The sequence below is a fragment of the Hibiscus syriacus genome, unplaced genomic scaffold (assembly GCF_006381635.1).
Source record: "Hibiscus syriacus cultivar Baekdansim isolate YM2019G1 unplaced genomic scaffold, ASM638163v2 tig00015426_pilon, whole genome shotgun sequence".
In the NCBI taxonomy this organism is placed as follows: domain Eukaryota; kingdom Viridiplantae; phylum Streptophyta; class Magnoliopsida; order Malvales; family Malvaceae; genus Hibiscus; species Hibiscus syriacus.
The window spans coordinates 602,551-626,765 of NW_024062362.1; the positions used below are offsets into that span (position 1 = coordinate 602,551).

At 33.0% G+C, this 24,215-nt stretch overlaps 3 protein-coding genes and 1 pseudogene across 3 annotated transcripts; 3 read left to right on the top strand and 1 right to left on the bottom strand.

Annotated features, from left to right (window-relative positions):
• The first annotated feature begins 109 nt into the window (after positions 1-109).
• LOC120207820 lies at positions 110-2,639 on the top strand. Its single transcript, XM_039207243.1, has 8 exons — positions 110-188; positions 265-498; positions 870-968; positions 1,166-1,345; positions 1,454-1,720; positions 2,055-2,240; positions 2,320-2,506; positions 2,593-2,639. The coding sequence occupies exons 1-8, from the start codon at positions 141-143 to the stop codon at positions 2,637-2,639; spliced, it is 1,248 nt and encodes a 415-aa protein (XP_039063174.1). The 5' UTR covers positions 110-140.
• LOC120207852 lies at positions 2,435-4,559 on the top strand. The gene is made up of 7 exons (XM_039207270.1): positions 2,435-2,506; positions 2,593-2,703; positions 2,777-3,079; positions 3,167-3,265; positions 3,346-3,806; positions 3,911-3,943; positions 4,368-4,559. Coding segments are annotated over exons 3-7 (879 nt in total). The 5' UTR covers positions 2,435-2,506; positions 2,593-2,703; positions 2,777-2,794; the 3' UTR covers positions 4,369-4,559.
• Positions 4,560-4,748: 189 nt separating this feature from the next.
• LOC120207853 lies at positions 4,749-5,901 on the bottom strand (annotated as a pseudogene).
• A 7,762-nt stretch (positions 5,902-13,663) lies between these two features.
• LOC120207855 (protein DOWNY MILDEW RESISTANCE 6-like) lies at positions 13,664-21,519 on the top strand. Its single transcript, XM_039207273.1, has 4 exons — positions 13,664-13,942; positions 14,895-15,142; positions 19,998-20,322; positions 21,234-21,519. Exons 1-4 carry the CDS (start codon positions 13,745-13,747, stop codon positions 21,474-21,476), a joined length of 1,014 nt encoding a protein of 337 aa, XP_039063204.1. The 5' UTR covers positions 13,664-13,744; the 3' UTR covers positions 21,477-21,519.
• Positions 21,520-24,215: the final 2,696 nt, after the last annotated feature.

The following is a 24,215-nucleotide window of genomic DNA, read 5'->3' on the forward strand; positions in this document are numbered from 1 at the left end:
CATGTAACTTTTTTGTTTTTAAATGTATTGTATGAATCAATTTGGTTCCTATCAAACTGTGGAATATTATTATTGATATTATTCATAGAACATTGCTGTTCATTTTTTGGTTTATTCAGTTTTCTTGCAATCTGCAGGAAATGGACAGATCAAAGATGGGACAATCAAATGAGAGAACCATATATGAGGTAAGTCTTTCTAATCTTAAATTTGAATTCTATTCTGAGAATGATGAGAAGTGGACATTGTTGAATACTTATCAAGGTGCAGCATGGAAGACAGCTTGCTGATGTTAACTTCTCTATCACGGCTGATGGGAGTTTAGATGATGACATATTACAGCAGCAAATTCACAATATTACGAGACAAAGAGAAGAGCTCCTGCAGATGGAGGTTAAATTCCGAGCACAGGCAATTGCGAGGTCAAGGGTCCTGGAAATGCAGAGCAGCTGTGATGCTAAAATAGCTGCACATGCCAATGCTGTTGCCAAGCTTGAGGTTTGAATTAAAATGTGATTGAAAGTATGTTTGTTCTGCAATTCAACTTTCAGAGAAAAAAAGATAGCTTTAATTGCTTTTATGAATGATAATATGATCTTGATTTATGAACAAGAAATCAAATATAGAATTTCAGATTATAAACATCAAGTAATTTATGTCATCACGTGTTGACTGTTGAATTTTCCAGGAATTGTTTTCAAGGCATATTGTTATTTATTTGAATTCACATATTGAATATCTGATTTGAATGGTCTATAAAATACCAATCACATCTGCTGACCCTTGGAAATGCTACAACTAGGTTCTTTAAGGTTGCTTCCTTTTGTAACTTGCAATCTGTATTTTTTTTTCTATATTTGGTTGAATAGGAGCAACTCCATGAGAGAGAACAGACCATACATGACTTGGAAAGGAAAATGGAAGAGAATGATAGAGAACTGCATGCCATCAAAGTGGATAAAGAAGAGGTTATTCATTTTCTTATTCTGCTTTTGGTCTAGATTTGGTTTTCGTTTAAATTGAAGTGCGAGGTTTAGCAAGTCGTGTATAAATTAGCGATTCTTGGTTATCTTGGCAGTCCTGGAAATTTATGCCATGTAACAATTTCAATTAAGTATACTGTTGATTGCTAGAAGACATCAAGTTGCATTTTCTAAATATTCAGTATAGGGCTGCTCAAGAAGCCATCCTCTATAGGGATGAACAGTTGAGAGAAGCCCAGACTTGGATTTCACGTGTCCAGGAGATGGATGCTTTGCAGTCAAGTACAAACCATTCCTTACAGGTTGAGTTGCGAGAACGTACAGAACAATATAACCAGCTCTGGCATGGCTGTCAGAGACAGGTATGTGAGCTGTTAGTTTCTTGTTTACATGTTTCTTTCCTTGAATGAATAGATTTGGTGTCATTTTCAGCAATTTAAGTTTCCCTTGTTTGTGGTTGTTAATGTTAGTTTGCAGAGATGGAGAGACTTCATTTACATACAATACATCAGCTTCAACTTGAGTTGGCTGATGTTAGAGAGAGGAATGGTTCCTGTACTGATGAATCACATGTGTCCCAAAGAAAATCAAAAGATTTATCTCAATTTGTTCAAAATAAGGAACAACAAGTGGAATCTAATGGAAGTGGTGCAGAAAATGCTAATACTGCAGTCATTTCTACTGGAGCTTCAGACAATGTTCAATCGTTAGTTTCAGCTAGCAATGCACCAAATCCGGTAAGATTGCTGGCTTTTCTGAAGTGTCATTGCTGAATGGTGTTGGAATCTGAAATTTAATATTTATAACTATCCATATTATAGGTATACATCTTTCTTCATATGATAATTTATTTCATTACCAAAATTTGATACAACTATTTCTTTAGTTTTTTTAGTTGTCATCTCCCCTACCTCCCTCCCTCCCTCTACATTTTATCTAACTTATGGTTTGAGATTTTTGGAAGTTTTTAGTTGTAATGCTTAGGCTTTTATTTAATGGTCAATTTGTGATCTTTTTGTCTCGTCTATAACTTGCTTTATCTTTTTGTTCCTTGTGAATGTCCATAATCAGAATGACCATGTTCCAAGTGTTCCAACTGCTCCAGTTGGTATGTCTACATACTTCCCACCTGGGCAGGTGTCTGCCCTGCATTCTTTTATTACGAAACAACAGGGAGTTCGGCATTCTGTGGCATCTCATGTTGGACACTACACAATGCCAGATTCGTCATCCATCCAACAGTGGCAAAACCAAATGGTATGGTCAAACCTGTACATTATCAATTTTTCACAAGGTATTCTTTATTATATGTAATGGGTTTTCATCTGTTTTCCAGACTTCTTCAGAGGGTTTACAGGTGTCCGCACAGGATCATATTCCAACATCTGAACAAAAACTTGGCAGCTCAGATGTATCGAATGAATATGACACGTGGGCAAACCATTCGTACATGCTATCTAGAGCATGTAAGCAAAGGATCAGAGCTCTGTTCTGTGATATCATCATCTTCTGGGAAAGCACAGGTTCTTTAAATCAAAACCATTCCACTCAGTGAACTTGGTGTTGTTTTTATCAGTTATTGCAACTTACTGAGACCATTTCTTTTCAGGTTGTTCAGTCGGTAAATGCAAGTTACCCTGTGGACCCCTAGCCTGAACCAACCTTGCCACAAGTTTCTTCACAATTTCATGAGACATTAAGATTGAACTCTGAACCCAAGGTTTGCCAATTTGATTAGTCTTCAAGCATTGGGAATCTTTCTGTTCTAACCTCTAAACATTGTACTTGGACAGGAACAGAATATTCTGAACATGAATAATCATGTGTTGGAGGACCAAATTCCAACAACAGAGGAAACAAGTACTGCTGCTGCTGCCAGCCCGTCTCATGATACAGTCCATTCTGTTGATTTCTGTGATACAACAGTAAAAAATAGAACTGTTGCTTTTTTGCCTGAAAATCTGGTGTCAACTGGGCAGTCTAATTACTTGATATCAGCTAAGACTTCAGAGACAGCTCTGCTTGATGAAAGGTCATTGTTGGCATGCATTGTTCTCACGATTCCAAATGGTCACAGAATTCGGACCAGTTCCACGGTTGGTCTGCTAATAATTTTTCACAGATCAACTTACTGGTATTAGGTCCAGCACGAATGGGATTTGACTAGTATCTGTGAATTGCAGCTACCGAATAGGCTCGGGAAAATGCTCGCACCTTTACACTGGCATGATTACAAAAAGCTGTATGGAAAGCTGGATGACTTCGTAGCCGCTCACCCTGAGGTTTGTTTCTTGCAGTGTTTGCGTTTCTTTTTATAGGCATGCGGTTTATTCTTTCTGAAGATCTGAAATTGTGATTCCAGTTGTTTTTGATTGAGGGCGATTATATTCAGCTTCGAGAGGGAGCACAAGAGATAATAGCAGCCACTGCTGCTGTTGCCAAAGTTGCTGCAGCAGCTGCAGCCTCATCTCCTTACTCCCCAGTTTTGCCTTCTGTTGCTGTTACTCCAATGGCACAGCCTAATCGACTAAAGAAGGGTCTCCTATCAGCTGATTCCAACCATGCCAAGAATGAGAATGCTGCTTTCAAGGGGTATGCAGTCATCTCCAAAAATTCAGCTGATGATCATTCACAGCTATTAGGGACGAAGAATCAACATCCAAATGGAATCTCTTCTGGTGTGGCTGGAAATCTTTCAGATGTAAAAATATTGAGAAAACCTAATGGGGCAAATTTTGAGAGATCGAGTGCGACTAATGTTGAAAGCAAGGCCTCTGGTCTTGGAAGGTCTAATTCTAATTTTTCGGGAAAACAACGGGGCAGGTATGTGGCATAAAAACATGCAGACAGCTGAATCTGATGGTCATTTAAAAGTGTATGTTTTTATGCCTCTACTTATTAAGCTTAATTGTCTTGTTCCATGACAGGGCAACTGGGGCAGCATTGTCTTCTAGTAGATAGCGAGTCCATTACCTCAATTTAATTATCATTTGGTGGTTGCATCATATGTGCAGTTTCTGTTCTAGTAATGCCCTTTAACCAGTAATTATCGATTGCAACAAGCTAAATTTGAAGCATCTAATGTAATGAAGAAACTGTTATTGTGCACCATAGCATTAAATTTTATGTTTCAGCTTTGTGGGATTGATTGCATGTCTGAGGTGTATGGGGTGGTCTGAAATATGAGTAATATATGATGTTGCACTAAGCAGTTCTACATTCGTAGTGGTTTGTGAAATATTCGTGAAATATTCAAGTCAGAACCATGATAAAGTAAAAAATAGTCCTGTCCTTGTAGCATTATTAGAGGAGTTTCATAGCTTTTGTAATAATCATTCAACCGTAGTGACTTGAAGATTTACAGATTTCGCTTTGTTCCGACAGGATTACCGATTTGCAATGCCAAGTTGTGGGATACTGCAAGCATATTGGGACATGATATGTAGTTGAATGTATGTTTTTGGTATTGGTGATCAGCCAAATCTTTTGCATCCGAGAAAAATGTGGGATTGGATCAAGAGGAGCCTATTTAAATTGTTTTGCGCCGTCTGATTAGAAAAACACTGCATTTTGTTGTCATACTGAATTGACTTCAAGTTACAATTTCATAAACTCGACTTGACATAGATCATCCAGCACTTACCAGCCAATATCACACATGAGAATAGCATTCATCTCTAGATCATCCATTATGAAGCTAACACAGAGACATTTTATCCACACTCAGGAGTACACACAGCTGAAACCAAGTCACAAGGATTAAGCTGCTCTTGAAAACCTGTGCTTAATATTACCCAATACTTTATATTTCAATGTTGCATTTCATGCTTAACAATTCACATTTCAAGTGAAACTATAATCTTTACTTAAATCCAAGTAATTTCAACCAAGATTTCGCATCCATCAGTGGATTTTCAGGAACTAAGAGAATCAGAACTAACCCATTTCCAGTAATGCTTCCTTACAGACAAAGCTTTCTCCAATCCTTTTGCCCCATCAAAATCCTCATACTCTTCCTTCTCTTCAGTAACAAAATCTCCCTCAGGCAAGCCTTCCACCCACGCGTCCACCGAGTGCAAAACATAACGCGCCGGCAAACCCGGATACGACACCGAATTCCGCTCCTCCAGCTTCTTCCTATAAGATCCCGGCGCAATCCTCACGGCCCCAGAATCAACAACAACCGAACCAAGCTCCTCTTTTCACAGCACGAACAACGGCTTCTTCGGTGGTTTCATGGGGCCTCATTTTCTCGGACAATGGTCTGAACCGATCCCTAACGCTACCATCCGACAATTCCTGTCGAGATTCGACGAGGACGAGGTTATCTTTACCGAGTATACGAACCGTAACGACGTTAACAGTACGAAGTGGAGGGGACGAATCCAGAAGCGAAATCTCGCCTTCGGAGAGTTCCAGCCAGAGATTATGGACGTTTTTTGTTCCGGGTTTGACCCCCCATGAAGTCAGAGACTCAGAGGGCAACCGTGGCTTGAGCCAATCGGATAGAGCCCGTGGGGTTGGAAAGGCGGACCTGGAGTTAGACATGGTGGGTGTTTTGAGGAACCGCCGTGGGTTCGGGGGAAAAGGAAGGAACTTCGGGAAGAAAGTATGGTTCGTTTTGGGGGAAGAGAAGAGAAAAAGAAGGGAAATCGCTGTTAAGAACAGGTCAGGGAGAGTAGGCGTTGATTTGGTAAGACCCAAGTTTGGTTTAATGTTATTTTGGGGAATTTTCAATGATTCTGGCGTTCTTGACATGATAATGATGTGTTTATGTACGAGAAAGATGAGCTGCAATGGCTTGAAGATGATGATCAATGAGCATTTCCATTACAAGGAACAAAATTGGAACAAAAGAAACAAAGGGAAGGCTTGGGTTTTGCCTTGGAAAATAAGCGGTTGGAAATGGTGGAAGAATTTCAGGTGGATCAGATTATTCTTTGTCCGCTACATATTTTGTGGCATCATTCCTAAGACCTCACCATCACGGTTCAACTCGCGTTGCTCCTGTTTATGAGCCAATAGTTAGCCATGAATAGAAACATTTTGCGGAACACCTACATCTATATTTTTCTTACATTTTATAATTGTTGGTGGAAACAAATAAGTTGTTTCGATCCTTGACGGTTTATTCCTTTTGGTTTGGACAAAAAATGTTACTGATGTAAATATAATCGTTAACAGATATAAAGACGACATGTGAGAGGATATTGTTCTACATTAGAGATAAAAAGTATGAGAGAGAGAGATCCTCAATCATGATTAAGAGGTATTTATAGTGATTCTAGCTAATGATATTAAACTTAGGATCATTATGACTATTGTAGGTCATCAGACTAAATGAATATGGCTTTCAAATCTTAGATTTTGCTCTAATAGATCATGTTGATCTATTAGAGGTCTTGTCTTGCCTATGCAATGTGGTTGGTTGGAGGCCATGATACTTGTGTATGGAGGATAGAGGTTTCTTGGAGGCTCCGGTAAGTGGAAGGGTCTCTATGAAGATCTCGACTATCGGAGAGTTTGTAATTTTCAGAGATTATCTTTGATGGTATAACAAGTTGTCCCTCTAGTTGAAGGAATGTCATAAAATGGCTTAGTTCGAAACTTATGGTGAAAAGTATAATGGACACCTCTAGATTTGTTCAATAACAAAAGCATCTTTTTAGACGATCCTTATAGGTTGATTCTATTTTGTGTTGGTTAAGGAATCTCAATGTTCACGTTCAAGTGGAAGATTACAATCCTTATTGGGATGGTTAAGGACATGTTTACGTCTTAACATCTTATAATGGTAGTGGACAATTTCTTATTGTTCAGAAGCAGACATCTCGACTCTTTTAACCAAAAAAGAGATAATCCATCATATTTCATAGATGTCTAGATAATAAACAAAGACATCTTTATGTCAATAAACTGTTAAGAGCATTTTAAGGCTTGCGAAAGCATAGGACAATGGTCCTTGTTTAGTAGTAGAGGGTCTCGACGATATGATAAAGCGGAGAGCTCTCTACGTTGTGTTACTGGAAGGTATTAATCATGTAGCGGGAGGAGCACATCAAAGGAAGGCGGATTCTTTTTTATTTATTTTTCTCGATGTTCCATGTAATCTCTCTCGTGGTGAGGTTATGTCTCACGTGAAGGATTCGAGAGATATCAACATTTTGATGTTGCATAGGGTCGTCGAAGGCTTCTCATCCCTTTTTGTCCGATCATTGAGCATCAATAATGTTATTGTAGCAAAAGGTTTGAGTAGAGGTTTCTCTAAGCCCTCGGCCAAAGAGGAAGCATATCGTCACTCTTGGAGAGATCCGGTTGTCTAGTGGAGGCATATTTTCCTTGGTGAAACCAAAGGGGAAAGATCAACTCTCCCTTTATCAGGGAAAAGACATATCAATGCCACAACAGAGGCATCTCGGCACTCTTTGGAGGCAACTCCAAGCTATATCAGCAAGAGTGAGAGACATCCCTACATCAGTCGAACTTCTAGAGAAATCTCAATGATTCTGGGTGGAGGCATCTCGACACTCGTTAGAGTGGAGGCTCTCAACTCTTTCGGTCGAGTTTTAGGACGTAATCTTGTAATTTGCGTGAGGCATCTCAACATTTTTCGACTAGGTATAAGAGGGTACTCAGTCTGCAACAATGCACTGCTGTGAGTGCAGAGACATCTCAACGTGTACCATACATGATAGGTAAAATTGAGGCCTTTTTGTCGTGGTAAAAACAAGACAAAAGATATATGGACACTGTGACAGAGGCATCTCGACCCCTTGAGTAGATCCGTAATCATAAACTAAGGTAAATGCAACTCAATGCCCTCAGAAGTAACTCAAGATTCTACAGGTACGAAGGCAACTAAAAGTTCTACGGTTAACGTTACGAGGCTTCTTTATGTTCGGATGCAACTCACGGTTTTACTCTCTATTCAACTTCATTGGCCGTCATAACTAGGGATGGGTATGGGTCGGGTTTTTGGTTCACCCGACCAAAACAAGGTTTCACCCGACCCGACCCGACCCGAATATATGACTTAGAAACCCGACCCGACCCGAAATAATAAAAAATTTATTTTTATTCAATAAAAACAATGACGTAATTGAAAAAAATTATATATAGAGGGATATTATTGTAATTATTCCTAAATATATAAGGTAAAATTATATATTTTTTCGAGTCTGGTCGGGTCGGGTATTTTCACCTTAAACCAGAACTCGACCCGACCCGAATATCACACTTAAAAAAACTCGATCCGACCCGAACCTGATTTTTTTAAAAAAAAAATAATCCGGCCCGTTCGATTCAGATTAGATCAGAACCCGTCGGGTTCGGATTGAGTGCCCATCCCTAGTCATAACTTTGTCTTGGTCGCCTTCCTTTGATTATAACAACTTCCTCTAGCAATGGGCTTTTGCCATTGCGGCTATGTCTTTCTCATTGGTTTTGGGCAAGTGATGGTCCATTGAACCCTATACGCTGTCCCCAAATAGTAATGCTATATTTTGCAGCCCAAATAAAAAGCCTAACTTAAAGGTAAAGGTTCGATGGGTTTTATAAAGGCATAATAGTAAAAAAGAGTTAATCGCATCATATTTCCTCAATATAGAACCCTCATTCTAAATTGGTCTATAAACTTTTGAATATTCTAATTTTATTCTCAATCTTTGACCCTTATTCTAAATCAGTCCCTAAACTTTTAAACCTTCCAATTTCATCCTTAAATTCATCCAAATATGTAATTAATTTTAACTATAATTTAACCTGAACTTTATTTTTTTTGGGTTAAACTATGCATTTAGTACCTAAACTATCACTTCTGGTCCATTTTGGTACCTAAATTTTCAATTTTTTCAAAATCATATTAGCGTTTAGTCTTTTTTTTTCATTTTAGTACCGTTCCATTAAAAATTTAACGCATTTAGCACCTAAATTATTAATTTAGTCGTTTTAGTACTTAAACTTTCAAAAAAATTCAAAATTTAACATTAAATTTTGAATGGGTACTAAAATGAAACAAAAACTAAACTTTAGGTATGAATTTTAAAAAAATCAAAAGTTTAGATACTAAAACAGACCAAAGTAGTTTAAGTACTAAACGTATAATTTACCCTTATTTTTTCAAACATATAATAAAATAACTTGACCTAAAAATTTTATTATCGTGAAATGCAATTAATATATACATATAATTTAGGATGAAATTGAAATGTTAAAATGTTTGCAGACCAATTTAGAATGAATGATATAGTTTGGGAATGAAACTAAAATTTGAGGACTAATTTAGAATGATAGTCATAGTTTAAAGATGAAATTGTAACATTTAGAAGTTTAGGGACTAATTAAGAACAAAAATCATATTTTGAGGATGTATGATGCAATTAATTCTATTAAAACATTAATATTTTAAGGATTAAAATCATATTTAGAAGTTTTGGTTTAATTCCGGAATAGTTTTTATGATTGTGGTGACCTATTTTCTTTTTTTGTATTTTAATCCTTATTAAATTTTTCTAGCATTCAACCAAAAGGTCACCACAATCATAAAAACTATTCCGGAATTAAGGATGAACATGACACTCGAATCCGACGAGTTTTGACTTGACCTGACTCGTTCATGTCATATTTTTTATAAAAAAATTCATGTTCGGGTTGGGTTTTTTAATGTTATGTTCAGGTCGGGTCAGATTCAGGTTTAGGGTAAAAAATAATCGACATGATATTAACCCAAAAAAAATTATAATTTTACTTTATATATTTAGAGATAATTGTAATAATATATATATATATATATATTATTTTCTTTCAATTAAATTCCTATTTTTATTTAACAAAAATAATATTTTTTAATAAATATATTATTTTGAGTCAGATCAACTTTGAATTTTATCTCAATAAAGTGGGTCGAATTCGGATAGGGTGCAACGTGTATATTTTTCGAATCAAATTCAAATCGAATGAAGTAATATAATTTTCAAATCAAATAGATAAAAAAAATATAATCCGACCAGTCCTATGCTAACTTTATAATAAATAAGCTCGTAATCAGCCACCATAAAGCGTTGCCTTGTACGAGGCGAATTCCTAGTTTTTTTCTTCAAAAAAAAATATGAAAATATTATAAGAAAATAATTGCTTGTTTCTTTATCCCCAAGATCAAGCCTTAATATAAAAGCAAATACCTGAATAATATTTAAAATTAATTTTTAATATATTTTTATTAAAAATAAGTATTTAATATTTTTTTGTTATAATTTTAGGTATTTATCATTAAGTAACACGGACCACGTTTAGATTTTTAAAAATATCTTTAAAATCCAAAAAAAATATAAACGTGACACATGTCACTTAATGATTTTTTTAACAATAGACACTTAAAAGTGTAACGATAAAATATTAGACACTTATTTTTAATAAAAAATCTTTAAACACCAAAAATCAATTTTAATTATAATTTAGACACTTATTTTCGACCTAATATCAACATCAAAAGTAAAGATATGTGCTTACCATTGAATAATTTTCATAGCCCACAAACTTTCGTCTTTTTGATGGAATTATACATATAAACCATGTGTCGTTAACGCCATAATTCAACTACTTGCATTTTTTTTCCATCATCGATCTTATCTTATATTTGGCTTGCAATTCTAATATGAAAAATTTTAACTTTCATTTTCTTTAAAGAAACAAAAATAAAATTTATTATCATCCTCCCGATTCCAAAGCTTTGTACTGACTAATTCGAACAGACCCACGTCGCACACCTGGTTTTGGTAGGTGAGTCTCCCAGCAGGATTTTTTGCATACACAAGGACTCGAACTCTGGACTTTGCTAAAACGATATCAAATTACTTACGACTTGAACCGATCCCTATTGGTAATTTAAAGATAAATTTAAAGTTAAAGTTAAAGTTATTCAACAAATTATAAAATTATACACTTATAGAAATTATATAAATTATTGCAATTTCAATTATATTTTAATGTTCTATAGGAACGTTTTTATAAAATATAATTCTTTTGAAAAAATTTAGTTTTCATATAATTTAGTTAATTTTTATATTTGTTTGTTAATAATTAAGTTCTATCTTCTTAAAATTTTATGATTTCTAACTTTAAATTTATAATATGAGTTACTAAATATAAAATCCACTTTTTATATAAAAATTTGCGTCTATCCCCGAATACAAGTGACATTCAACAACATTTATAAAATACAAGTAATCTCAAATGAGTTGTTAAAACTATAAAAAATAATGTTTAAAGTTAAAATTATATTTCTCTCCTAATCATATTAATATAATATTTAGGCAAAATGGTATATGAGGCATTTGTATTTGTTCAAAAAATCAACGTGGCTCTTGTCATTTTTTTAAACTCAACGTGACCCTCGAATTTATAAAAAGAATTCAATGTGATCTTTTGTCCAACGATTTTCGTCGTTAATCGTTACGATGTTGACGTGATATTTCACGGTGTTGATGTGACGATCCACGATGCTGGTGACTTGATTGATGGGCTAAATTGTTTTTTTCAAGTTCGAGGGCTAAATTATTTTTTTAAGTTTAAGGGTTTATTTGATTTTTTTAAAGATAAAATATTTTAAATTCAAAATATAAAAATATTCAAAAATTTAAATATAATAATACTAAAAATAAAAATTAAATTACTAAAATATTTAAAAATATATATTATTTTTTTCTAAAAATAAAAATAAAATAAAACTCATATAAGAATTTTCCTCTAAATTCTAATTTGAATTTTATTTTTATTTGTCAAGACTTAAGACATATTTACTATTTCTTGATTTAAAAAAATAAATATTGGAATAAAAAAACCCTAGAACATGTGAATTTCATATCTACCTTGACTTTATAAAGTTGTATATGATAGAAATTTCTGGCATAAGTCGATATTGCCACTTTTTCATAAGATCAAGTTTATGTGAAGTTTACTTCCCTATTTCATGTTACATTCACTAAAAATATTCCTCTGATAACTATTATTTTTTTAATTATATAGTTTCATGTAATTTATAAATAAATTTTAATTTTATAATTTTGAAATGTTATTTTTTATAAGTAAAATAATCCCTTAAACTTAAAAAAATCAATTTAGCCCTCGAACTTAAAAAATAATTTAGCCCATCTGCCACATCACCAACCAATGTAGACTACCACGTCAGCACTGTGGATCGCCACATTAGCACCGTGAAGTGACGAGTCAGCATCGTAACGGTCAATGATGGAAACCGTTGGTCAAACAGACACATTAGGTTCTTTTTATAAGTTTGAGGGTCACATTGAGTGTAAAAAAATGTCGATGGCCACATTGATTTTTTCGGATAAGTACAGGAGCCTCATGTACCCTTTTGCCTAATATTTATTTCGCTTAATGAAAATAAAATAGGTGCTCAAGTTATATCATTTGCTAATTTTATGTCTAAAATATTGTTCGCTCAAAGTGAGTACCTAACGTTTATAATAATACTCTTTTAAGTGCCTAAGTCGATGCAACGCCCATTAAAAAAACTCATTTTCTAACACGTGTCCTCATTTACATGCTTATTCGAGCGGCACGGAGTAGGCACTTAAAAATGAAACATTAGAAACATCACACACCCGAAGGTATAATTTCTATATAGTTTTTTAATTAATCCTATTTATTTTATGTAATATATATATATATATATATATATATTATCGTTTATATTTTTTTAAATAAAAATCATGCAATTAAACTTGAGATACTCACCACAGTAGTATCAAAAAAGTAATCTCGTTCTTGTCTTGATGTTAACTGAGGTTGGTTACGTTTCGCAAGTGTGAAAATCCTGCTTCAAATACAATACCATCCATGAACTCTAAGAGTTGCTTTCTTTAGTCTTATTAAATAGTTATAGCTTTTTCTTTCATGTTTTAATTGTATAAAACGTTTATTTTTAGCTATAAAAATCACAAAACATGAATCCTATAAGCAAAATTTAATATTGAACTAAAATAACAAAATTAGTGTGTTTGGGGAGGGATTTTGATGAGCAACCTTGGATTTAAAATTTTAAAAATAAATTATTTGTTTAGGTAAATATGAATATTTTCGAGTTATATAAAAAAATTAGGTAGAAGGGTAACTTCTACTCCTGTAGTAGACCCAATTTATCACTTTCGCCCCTATCGTATTTTCTCATCAATTTAACCCTCAAAGTTGCTCAATTACATCATTCTATACCCTACCCCAACTTAAAACCCTAAATTATAAACCCAAAATCCTAAACCATAATCATATTACCTCTATACCCCAAAATCCAAACACTAACTTGAAGTTTATGATTTAGGGTTTTAAGTTAGGAGAAGGGTATAGAATTATACAACTAAATAACTTTTAGGATTAAATTGATGCGAAAATACAATAGGGGTAAAAATGATAAATCGAACCTACTACGTAGACAAATGTGTCCCTTAGGCAAAAAAAAAATAAAAGGATCACCTAGAGAAATAAAAATCATGTAGAAACTCAAATTGATGTCTTATTCTATCTATTGCTTCTAAAAACCAAATTTGAGGTTTAAAATAATATTAATGAATATCAAATGGACCCCTATAAATATATTTCATTTAAAAAAAATAATTTAATACGAGAAGAGAAGTCATTCAATCTAATGGACCCCTAAAAATAAACGTACAAAGATTCTCAAGTCCTAAGATAGTATCATCATCGAAGCTAAAGCAACACCCTTATTTGCTTTCCTTTTGGGCGTTGCCATGGATGCAAAGGTTCTTTCTTCCGGAGTCAGATACTCCGATTTGCCAGAAAGTTATGTGAGACCCGAATCCGATCGTCCCCGATTGTCCGAAGTCTCGGAATGCGAAAACGTCCCGGTCATCGACCTGGGGTGTCCGGACAGGAGCCATGTCGTTCAGCAAATTTCTCTTGCCTGCATCAACTATGGCTTTTTTCAGGTACTACTACTTGTCCCTCAAATCCTGCTACCTTCCTTCTCAGAAAATTTCTTATCCACTTCACTTTAAGTACATGAAGTTTGGAAGTTTGTGTTTATCTTAGGACGATATCCAGAGTACACCGATCCAAACAAGGTTACTTTTAAGTTCTAAAACAAAAACTTTCACTACAAGTTATAGAACAGTTCGAACTCGATTAAATTAAAATTCGATAAAAACTCGTTTTGGAATGACTCAAATTCGAGTTCGAGATCAACTCGAGACCTTAATGAATTGATTCGAACAAAGTCTAACTCGGCTTAATATATTCACGAACAGCTCGTTAATTTTTTTATATAATTTTTCGGTGATTATCTTAAAAAATTATTTCATTAAAAAAATACTAATTTACTAATAGATAATAAAAAATATGTTAAATTACTAATCTATTGATTTTCTAATAAATAAAAAAATATTAAATTATTAATTAATATTTTACTAAACTCAAAAATCAAATCATATTTATTATTTTAATATATTTGTAGATTGTTGGTTTAAAATTTATACTTTGAAATTGTTTCATACCTTCTTTGATAATATTTTTGGTTAAATTTATTAATTTATGTTTATATTAAGTTCTGTATAGTATTAGTAGATTTTATCTATAATTAAGAAAATAAGTTAAAAATTTCGGTGAACTTAACGAACATCGAGTTTAACGAGCAATGAGTCGATCAATAAATTTTTTTAACGAGCACGAATCAAGCACAAATTTAACGAGCTTAACGAGCAACGAATCGAGCAACGAATCGAGCAACAAAATTTTTTAACGAACACGAGTCGAGCACTGTCTAACTCGCAATCGTCTCGCTCGATAATCACTCCTAACTAGACACAATAAATCGTTCTATTCTCTTTCTTATTTGATTATTAATAGCCAGTACTAAAGATGTTGTAATACATATGACATGAGGTTATTAATCATGGAGTTTCGAAAGAGGCGGTGGAGGGGATGTTAGAAGTGGCGCACGGCTTCTTCCGGCTGCCGTTGGAGGAGAAGATGAAGCTTTACTCCGATGACCCTTCAAAAACCACGAGACTCTCCACCAGTTTCAATGTGAAAAAAGAGTCTGTCCATAACTGGAGGGACTATCTACGCTTACACTGTCATCCACTCCACAAGTATGTTCCCGAGTGGCCTTCCAATCCTCCTCCCTTCAAGTAAAGTCTTCTCTTCCTCTCTCTTTTTCTGTCATACATACGTAATTTGCCTAACGTCACCCATTTTCAGTCTATGCGTCATGCATGTTCTAATGATCATGGATGGTTCAGCGAAACAAAACATGTTTTTTTTTAATATTTTGAATGGAATCAAAAGTAATCTAATGATGCATACTGCACCGCATGTGCGTCTTGTGATCTTCGGATCTGATGTTTAATTAAAAGATCTCACGGTTAAGTATCAGAGACACTAAATCTTTTAAGTAATATCAAAAATTAAAATTTTAATATTTATAAATAGATTAAACTAAATTAAAAGAGTTATTCTCGTAATAAATTTTTATAAAATTTAATTTAAAATAATCAATTAATTGATAGATACAGAGAATTTTATATTATACGTGAGCTTTAGAAACCGACATGCTCTTTCGTGGCAGCATGGACGGTACTAGTAACACTGGCAGTTGTAGTGTTTTTATGGGGATACGTATGCCGTGGGCCAGATGTCGATGGCTTATTCGTAACTAACGGACAAGAAGGAGACCAGTCACTTGAATAACTAGTCAGAGATATTTTATTCGATTGGTCCTACCACGTTATCCTTTTTCTTTTCGATATTATTAAATAAAAAAACTCTATTTATTATTTTATTGAAAAAAATCCCTAATCAGTATTAGTTGAAAAATAACTCTAATGGTGCGTTTGGTTCACGAAATGTAAGATTATCAGTGGGAATAAAAGTTTACCAAGAAATAAGATTACCAAGAATATTATATTTTGTATTTGGTTGGTTTAGTAATGTAAGATTATCGTATTTGGTTAAAAGAATAAAAGAATATTTGAATATATTTGATTAAATTATCCTTGTTATATATTTGTTTTTTTAACAAATTGAAAAATATTTATATATTTTCTTTAAAAAATTTAAAATCATAAAATTTATATAACTTTTTTTACAAAATTGAAAATATAAAAATGTTCAATGAAAGGGTAAAGTTTTATTTTAACCCGTGAACTATATATAAAATTTTAATTATAGATTTTTTTTGTAAATTTAAAATATTTTAAGTAAAATTTATAATTTAACATTCGTAGAATTTTTATTATTCAATGATAGAACAATAATATTTTTGAAGAAAAAAAATTTAAGGACATTTTAGTCCAAAACGCCGGTAATCCAACAATACCTAAGGAAAGGGAGGTAATGACATTCTCGGTAATATACCCTAAAAAATCTAATATTGGTAATATAAGATTACCTGGAATGATATTCCCGGCCAACCAAACGGGAGAATGTGGATTTATTCCCATGAGAATCTCACATTCCCCCAACCAAACACACCCTCAAGATGTTTACGTAAGATGATTTTGTGTTATGTGAAAACGCTATCAAATTTTATGTTTTACGAAAATCGAGTTTCATGTATTTATTGTATCATTTATCAAAAAATTAAATGAAGTTAGATGTCGCGTTTTGCAAAATGTAAGGTTATCATACGTGTACAATTTAAGGGTTTTTTTCAATTAATAATATTTGGGGTTATCTTTCCAATAAAATTGTAAACTGAGGTTTTTTAGTTAATAATGAGTATCTTCTCACTCTAGTATGGTTTTAATATATTGGGATAGCATGAATTAAATTATCTTAGTGATTAAAAGAATAATTGTTATTTTGAAAAGTCTTAGGTTTGACCACCAACGACTGCATCAAGGGTGATTGAGCGTTCATTATCAAATAGTTAAGAGTATTTAGAATATATATATTGGGATCTCATTGATAGTAAAGTATGTTATCTTCTTTAAAGAATTTTTTGTTTGAGTTGTTTAAAGATAAATATATAATTTTAAATTAGGGATAATAAACTTCTAAACTTTTAGGATGGTATGAATTTATAAAAATATTATTAATTAAAATAAATATGATAATTTAAAATTTTTAGGAGGGATAATTGCCCCTAGTCCTCCTTTAGTCCATCCCTAGTTGAGTCTTTAAGGTATTTGTTTTGTCAATAAATTAAGGAAAATTATAAACACATATTATATTATGATCACCTCAAACTATTAAAAATGAATAGTAAGATTTAACAGTTATGATGTAATTAACTACAAAAAGTGACATAATTTTATGTTAAATAACATACTTATAAAATTAGAGAGACTACATCAAATTATTAATAAAAATATAAAAAAATATCTAAAATATATGTAAATTTTAATTTTTCAGAAAGACAACAATATGTCAGTCTTTTAGATCCATCTCTAATTAACGTTAATGACGTAACAAAATTTGAAATCCATGTATGGATCTAAGGCCATCTCCAGCCCTCATCTCTATTCTACAACATCTCTATCTCTACTCTAAAGATGAAACATTAATTCATCTCGAGCAACATCTCTACATTACCATCAACTCTACTTTATTCACAATATTTAACTATTAGTATGCTTATTTATCTAATTTCAATGTATTTTTATCTATCATGCAATTTAATCTATTTGAATTTATTATATTATGTTTAATTTTTATTGTGTAGAAATTACAATAAAAAACATAAAAGATAGAATAAGAACAAATAATATAATAAAGAAAAGAAAAAGAAATTAAAAATAACAAAAATCAAAAATCATAAAAAAAATGTAGCGTAATTACAGTGCAACTCTAGATGTAGAGTATCACTGTAGCTTTTCTCTACTCTAGCGTTGAAAGTGGAGATGGATTGAAGTTAAAATTCATCTTCAAAGTGAAGATTTTTTCTGCTCTGGCGATACGCTGGAGATGGTCTAAGGGGGCACGAGTGAAATTTTAAATTCATATATATTTCAGATGTTTTTATTTATATTTTCTCCATCGATAATATTTTCTCATTTATTTTAAAATTTTATAAATTCGTTTTTAAACATAAAATTTTATACTCTCACTGTTAAAATCAGAACCGTTGGTTAAGTAGGTAAGATGGGTCACATACGTAGAGGATTGCAGGGACACGTGAGGAAGAAGAATGACGTCATAGGAACAATGCCGTGTTGACGTAATCATATGGGATAAGGTAATTAGTGTTGAATTGATATTTGGGGCCCACAGAGGAGGCTATGAAGTAATTACAAACTCGGTTCTATTAGTATTTTAATTTTATGCAACTGTCACGTCACTGTTCATGGATTATTTTTATCATAATATAACTCAATAAATAATCATAATTTGCCAATAATATATATGAGAAAAAAAGGGGATTTTAATCCTAAGGGGTCGTCGGGATGGGCGTGGATCGGATCGATTTTTGATCCACTTAACCTGAAAGTTATAAAATCTTAACGCGATTCGTAAAATATATATTTTTCGCCCGACCTGAATTCAACTTATTTTTTTGAGATAAAATCTAAATATGACCCGACCTAAATTGAAATAATATATTTATTAAAAAATTATTCTTATTCAATAAAAATAGGGATTTAATTGAAAAAAATAATATATAGAGAGGTTAATATTGTAATTATCCCTAAATATATAAGGTAAAATTATAATTTTTCTAGTTCTGGTTGGGTTAGGTATTTTCACTCTAAACCTGAATATAACCCTAAAAACTCGACTCGACCTGAACCATATTTAATTTTTTTTGACCTAATCAGGTCAGATTCGAGTCTCATGCTCATCGCTAAGTGTAAATGCATGATATGTTTGAGTTAGGAAAATTTTATAGTTCAACTTGACTCGTTTAAATTGACTTGTTACTTATTAAGCTTGTTAAAATTTTATTCAACTTGTGCTCGTTAAAAAATTATTATTCAACTCGACTCGTTGTTCATTAAAGCTTATCAAAATTTTTAGGTATAGTAATTAGGATTTAATTTTTTGGTGTATTAAATTAATAGTTTAATATTTTTTATTGTTTATTAGAAAATTAATAGATTAATAAAATTAGTAGTAATTATTAATTATTAATTTAGTATTTAATAGTTTAATATTTTTTATTGTTTTTTAGAAAATTAATAGATTAATAAAATTAGTAGTAATTATTAATTTAGTATTTTTTTATTATCTATTAGAAACTTAATGATTATTGTACCAAAAAGAAAAAGTAACTTAGTAATTATTATTTAGATTTTTTTAATGAAATAATTTTTTAAGATAATTATTAAAACTTTGTAAAAAAATTAATGAGCTGGTCATTAACTTATTAAGTCGAGTTCGATATTGCTCAAAACAACTCGTTAAGGTTTTTAATCGTGTCAATCCAAGTCAAATTCAGACATTTTACTAGCTGCTTAACTCATTTAGGACTCCTAGAGAAGACATCATATTTTTCATGCGACTTTCTAAAGACGTTAAATAATCTAAACAACTTTAGACCAATATTGTAACATTTACACTATCTTAGAAAATAATTTCACCAACACTCTATACAGGGACGATTCAGACTATTTTTTTTTACTCAGGGCGAAAATAAGAAAATGAGCCCGTAATTTAAAAAAATTAAGAAATATGTAATATAAAATTCTTTTTAGAATTTTTTTAAATTAAACAAATAATAATTCATTACAATATAAAAATGTCAAAAAATATATTTAAAAATATAAATACTTACAAAAAAATTACTTCGAATATTTCTTGATGCAAAATTATTGATGATGATCTCAACATCAATGTTTTCGAATATATTTTCTCGATATATAACATAGGTTTAGTTTTGGTATTAATAAGCTATATAACTTCGATCAATGACGGAACTATGTAGGAGCTTAGGGCCACAGTCCCCTTCAATTTTTTTTATCATTATAGGGATGATTATTTATTTAAATTTTGATTTATTTTGATTTTAAAAGAACTAATGTGGCTCCGTACGTTTGACGTTGATAGGGAAATTGTGAGTGATTACTGTGTGGAAGTTCGAGAGCTTGGTTACAGATTACAGGAACTAATATCAGAGAGCTTAGGCCTGGAAAAAGATGACATAAAGAAGGTTTTGGGGGAGCAAGGGCAGCACATGGCAGTGAACTATTACCCACCATGTCCCAAACCAGAGCTCACCTATGGCTTGCCTGGTCATACAGACCCCAATGCTCTTACTATTTTGCTTCAGGACCTCCAAGTTGCGGGTCTTCAGGTTCTCAAAGATGGCAAATGGCTCGCTGTTAATCCCCACCCCGATGCATTTGTCATTAACATCGGTGATCAGTTACAGGTACGCGATTACAACACTTTTACCTGGTGGACAATGTGAGGTTATTTATTGTATGTGAATAATACTGATGCAAAACAAAAATGTTAGTATTAATTAATAAATAATAAAATAATATGCCATTGCTTTAGAAGCAATTTCGTCCGGTGTAATCTTGAAAGTGGATGTTACTCCTTCAAGATTAACGCTAGGGATAATGAACATGAGACTTGAATCTGATCTTACCATAATGGGTTGAGTTTTTTTTTAAATTAAGTTCGAGTCAAATTTTTTGTAGGAAAAGTTTAGATCGGGTACAGTTCTGGTTTAGGGTGAAAAATATCTGACTTAACCCGAAAAGTAGTGTAATTATATCTTATATATTTAAGGATAATTACAATAATTCTCATCTCTATATTATTTTTTTCCAATTAGATCCTTATTTCATAGAATAAAATTAAGATTTTTTATAAATATATTTGTATCGGGTCAAATTCGAGTTGTCTCAAAAGACGTGTCGAATTTTGGGTCGGGTGAAATCATCCTGAATTTGGGTCGGGTTTTGACTTTCAAGTGGAGGGTGTATATTTTCTAGATTGGATAGGGTTGACCGAAAACCTAATCTAACCCGATCCATGTCCATCCTTAGTTAACACAGACTTCCAAACTTAGTACACTCGAAATGACGAAGTCGGCTTATATTGCTCTATTCAACAAAAAATTTCCTAGAAGGAAAGAAAGGAACCATCTAGTTATGTACCAATTAGGGAGAGGGGCTATCCCTTTTATAAAAATAATAGAAGAACAAAATTGTCGAATAACTATTATCCACTCCATCCATTCCCTAAATATGGATAACCTCAAACCCCCCAACCCCAAGTTTATTTAACTATTTGCATTACTCACGTTGATGATGAGATTCCAAAATGTTGCAGGCACTGAGTAATGGGAGGTACAAGAGCGTGTGGCATCGGGCGATCGTAAATGCCGATAAGGAAAGGATGTCCGTTGCTTCTTTCCTTTGCCCTTACGACCATGCCTTGATCAGCCCTGCTAAACCTCTCACTCTAGATGGATGTGGAGCTGTGTACAGGGATTTCACCTATGCCGAGTACTACGGTAAGTTCTGGAGCAGGAACCTGGACCAACAACACTGTTTGGAACTTTTCAAGAACTGATTTGCTGCTGCTTGTCCTGGTATACGACACCCCTAAATAAAAGGCAATGTGCCATTTAGTACTTATCCATTTGTAGAACATCCCAAACTGCTGACGCTTGTGGGCAGAGATTTAAATTGCAGTTGCAGTTTTGTTTTCGGTTACGCTCGTTATTCCGATAACATACCATTATTTAAATATTTGCTTGTGGTTTGATTGTTGGTCCATAAATAAGGATGGGATTATTTTTGTACCGATAATATTGCAGTTCCCTTTGTTATATTCTAGCTTGGTGTTTGTGAATGTTGTCATGAATTTGAGTTTAATTTGCCACCGGCAACTTTGCATTATCTCAAAATGATATCTTACTATTTTTATGTATGCATGGTATTTATAATACCATGCAACTTGTGTCGTCTTTAGGTTGCTCTTCCATTAATTTAAGTTATGATATTTGCTCATGGTAGTAGATATATTGGCAAAACAATTTGAGAGGACATACCTACAATTAGCGCTGTAAATGAGACGAGACAGATCACGAGCTACTCGAGATTGACTAGATCAAGATTCGATAAATACTCAGATCGAATGGACTCGACTCGAGGTCGACTCGAGTTCTTAACGAGCCGAAACGAGCTACTTGATATTCGAATCGAAAAGCTCGTAAGCAGCTCGAAAATATAATATATTAAGATTTTATTTTTTTAAAATAAATTAGTAATAATATTAACATTTATGTATTGATTTTTTTTTAAATATTGTAAGATTTTCTTGTATTTAAGGTTCATGTTTGAGTTTGAGTTTGAGGCTTCAATCGAGTTAAGTTTAAGATTTTTTTTTTTCATTTCGAGCCTTTTTCGAGCTGCTCACGAATTTCAGTTTAGGATTTTGAGTTCGAGTTGAACTTGAAAAATTTAAGCTCGCGAGTTTTTGAGTTGAGTCGAGCTCCATTTCAGGGTTTTCGAGTCGAGTCGAGCTCAACAATACTCGAGCTCGACTTTGCTCGTTTACACCCCTACCTACAATTTTCTTTTCTCTAAATTGTAGAAGCTTAAGCTAAAATTTTCAAAAAAATTTAAGAATTATGAGAATTTCAAAGAAAAAAATTATAACGAAACTTAATTAAAAATATTCAAATGAATTAAAACTGATAATTTTAAAAATTTTAAAGGGAACAAATTAAAAAAATAAAAATTGGGAGGTCAAATGCTAATTTTAGAAATATTTGGGAGGTCAAACGACGTTGTTTGATTTAATTTAAAAAATAGAACCGTGTGAACCGGTTGAATCGCCGGTTTACACCGGTTTTACCGGTTCCCAACCGGTTCTACCGGTTCATTGCAAAACTGGTTTTAGAGGCTGACCGGACCGGACAGGACAGGCAACCGATTTTGATAACATTGGATTTGAGTACCATAATTCTAATAAATAAATTTGCACATTAAGCTCCACAAGTCAATTTATGGGCTAAAGCAGGCCTCACACCAATGGTTCCACGTTTTTCTCAGGTGATTTTGAAGTTTGGTTTTAAGCAATCTCTTTCAGAGCATTCATTATTTGTTAAAGGTTCAGGAGATAATCTTGTGGCTCTTTTGGTTTACGTTGATGATATTGTTCTTGCTGGAAAATGTTTAGAATTACTTGCAGAGGTTTGTGAATTTCTTCAGCAACATTTTAAACTTAAGGACTTGAGGCCCTTACGATACTTCCTCGGGTTTGAGATTGCTCAAAAAATCAACTGGGATCTCTTTGTCCCAAAGGGGATATGTCTTGCAGTTATTAGAGGACACGATTTCTCTTGGCAAAAAGCTTGTGTCGTTGCCCTTTGTTTCTCCTCACGGGTTGAGTTTGCATGATGGTGAACTATTGCCAGATCCTGAGCTTTATCGATGATTGATTGGACGGTTGTTGTACCTTACGCACACCAAGCCTGATATCACATACACCGTTCACCGATTAAGCCACTTTGTCTCTTCACCTCGACAGCCTCATCTTATGTCTGCTCACCAAAGAAGAATCATAGACTTTGTTTGTTTTGTTCTTCATTATCTAGTTTGCGGTTGACCAATTTAGTCGACTCGAATTATAGCTCTTGTTCTGATACTCGTTGTTCTACCACTGGTTTCTGCACTTACCTTGGTAGTAACTTGATTTCATGGAACTCCAAGAAGCAACACACTGTGAGCCGTTCCTTCTGTGAGGCTGAATATCGGGCTATGACATCAACTACTTGTGAATTAGTGTGGCTTGTTTCTCTCTTATCTTCATTTCAGATCTCGATTTCTCAAGCTTCCCTGTACTGTGACAATCAAGATTGCATCTGTCGTAACCGGTTTTCGTCCGGGCACGAAATTTTACTTGGCGAGAAAATTGATGTGAATAAATGGTTTTGAAAATAATTTGAGAGTCGCCATCGGCCTTTTGGGTCAGGTAGGTCGAATACCTAAAAATTATCTTTTAACAGAGTTTTTAAGAAAACATTAGCTAAAAGATGAACTGATCTGCGTTTTAACCAAAAATTCGTTCTTTTTAATAATAAAAAGGGATTCGTGGTCGGTTACGTTTAGAGAAGGATTAGCACCCCTACAACGCCCAAAATTGGTACTTTTTAATTATAAATTGTCTCTATTATTAGAAATTCAAAAATTCAAAATATATTTAATTTATAATTATGTTATTTCAAATTTTATTAATATAATTTTTAAGAAAATATATTAATTTATAAAAATATTTATTTATTTAGAAATATCAGAAAAGGAC

Bases quoted from the DNA above. Each gene is read 5' to 3' on its own strand.
- LOC120207855 (XM_039207273.1), top strand. From the start codon at position 13,745: ATGGATGCAAAGGTTCTTTCTTCCGGAGTCAGATACTCCGATTTGCCA. The intron at 13,943-14,894 runs GTACTACTACTT...ATATGACATGAG, and splicing joins TCAACTATGGCTTTTTTCAG to GTTATTAATCATGGAGTTTC. The intron at 20,323-21,233 runs GTACGCGATTAC...AAAATGTTGCAG, and splicing joins ACATCGGTGATCAGTTACAG to GCACTGAGTAATGGGAGGTA.
- LOC120207852 (XM_039207270.1), top strand. From the start codon at position 2,795: ATGAATAATCATGTGTTGGAGGACCAAATTCCAACAACAGAGGAAACA. The intron at 3,080-3,166 runs GTTGGTCTGCTA...TGTGAATTGCAG, and splicing joins GAATTCGGACCAGTTCCACG to CTACCGAATAGGCTCGGGAA. The intron at 3,807-3,910 runs GTATGTGGCATA...GTTCCATGACAG, and splicing joins TCGGGAAAACAACGGGGCAG to GGCAACTGGGGCAGCATTGT.
- LOC120207820 (XM_039207243.1), top strand. From the start codon at position 141: ATGGACAGATCAAAGATGGGACAATCAAATGAGAGAACCATATATGAG. The intron at 2,241-2,319 runs GTATGGTCAAAC...TCTGTTTTCCAG, and splicing joins AACAGTGGCAAAACCAAATG to ACTTCTTCAGAGGGTTTACA. The intron at 2,507-2,592 runs GTTCTTTAAATC...ATTTCTTTTCAG, and splicing joins CATCTTCTGGGAAAGCACAG to GTTGTTCAGTCGGTAAATGC.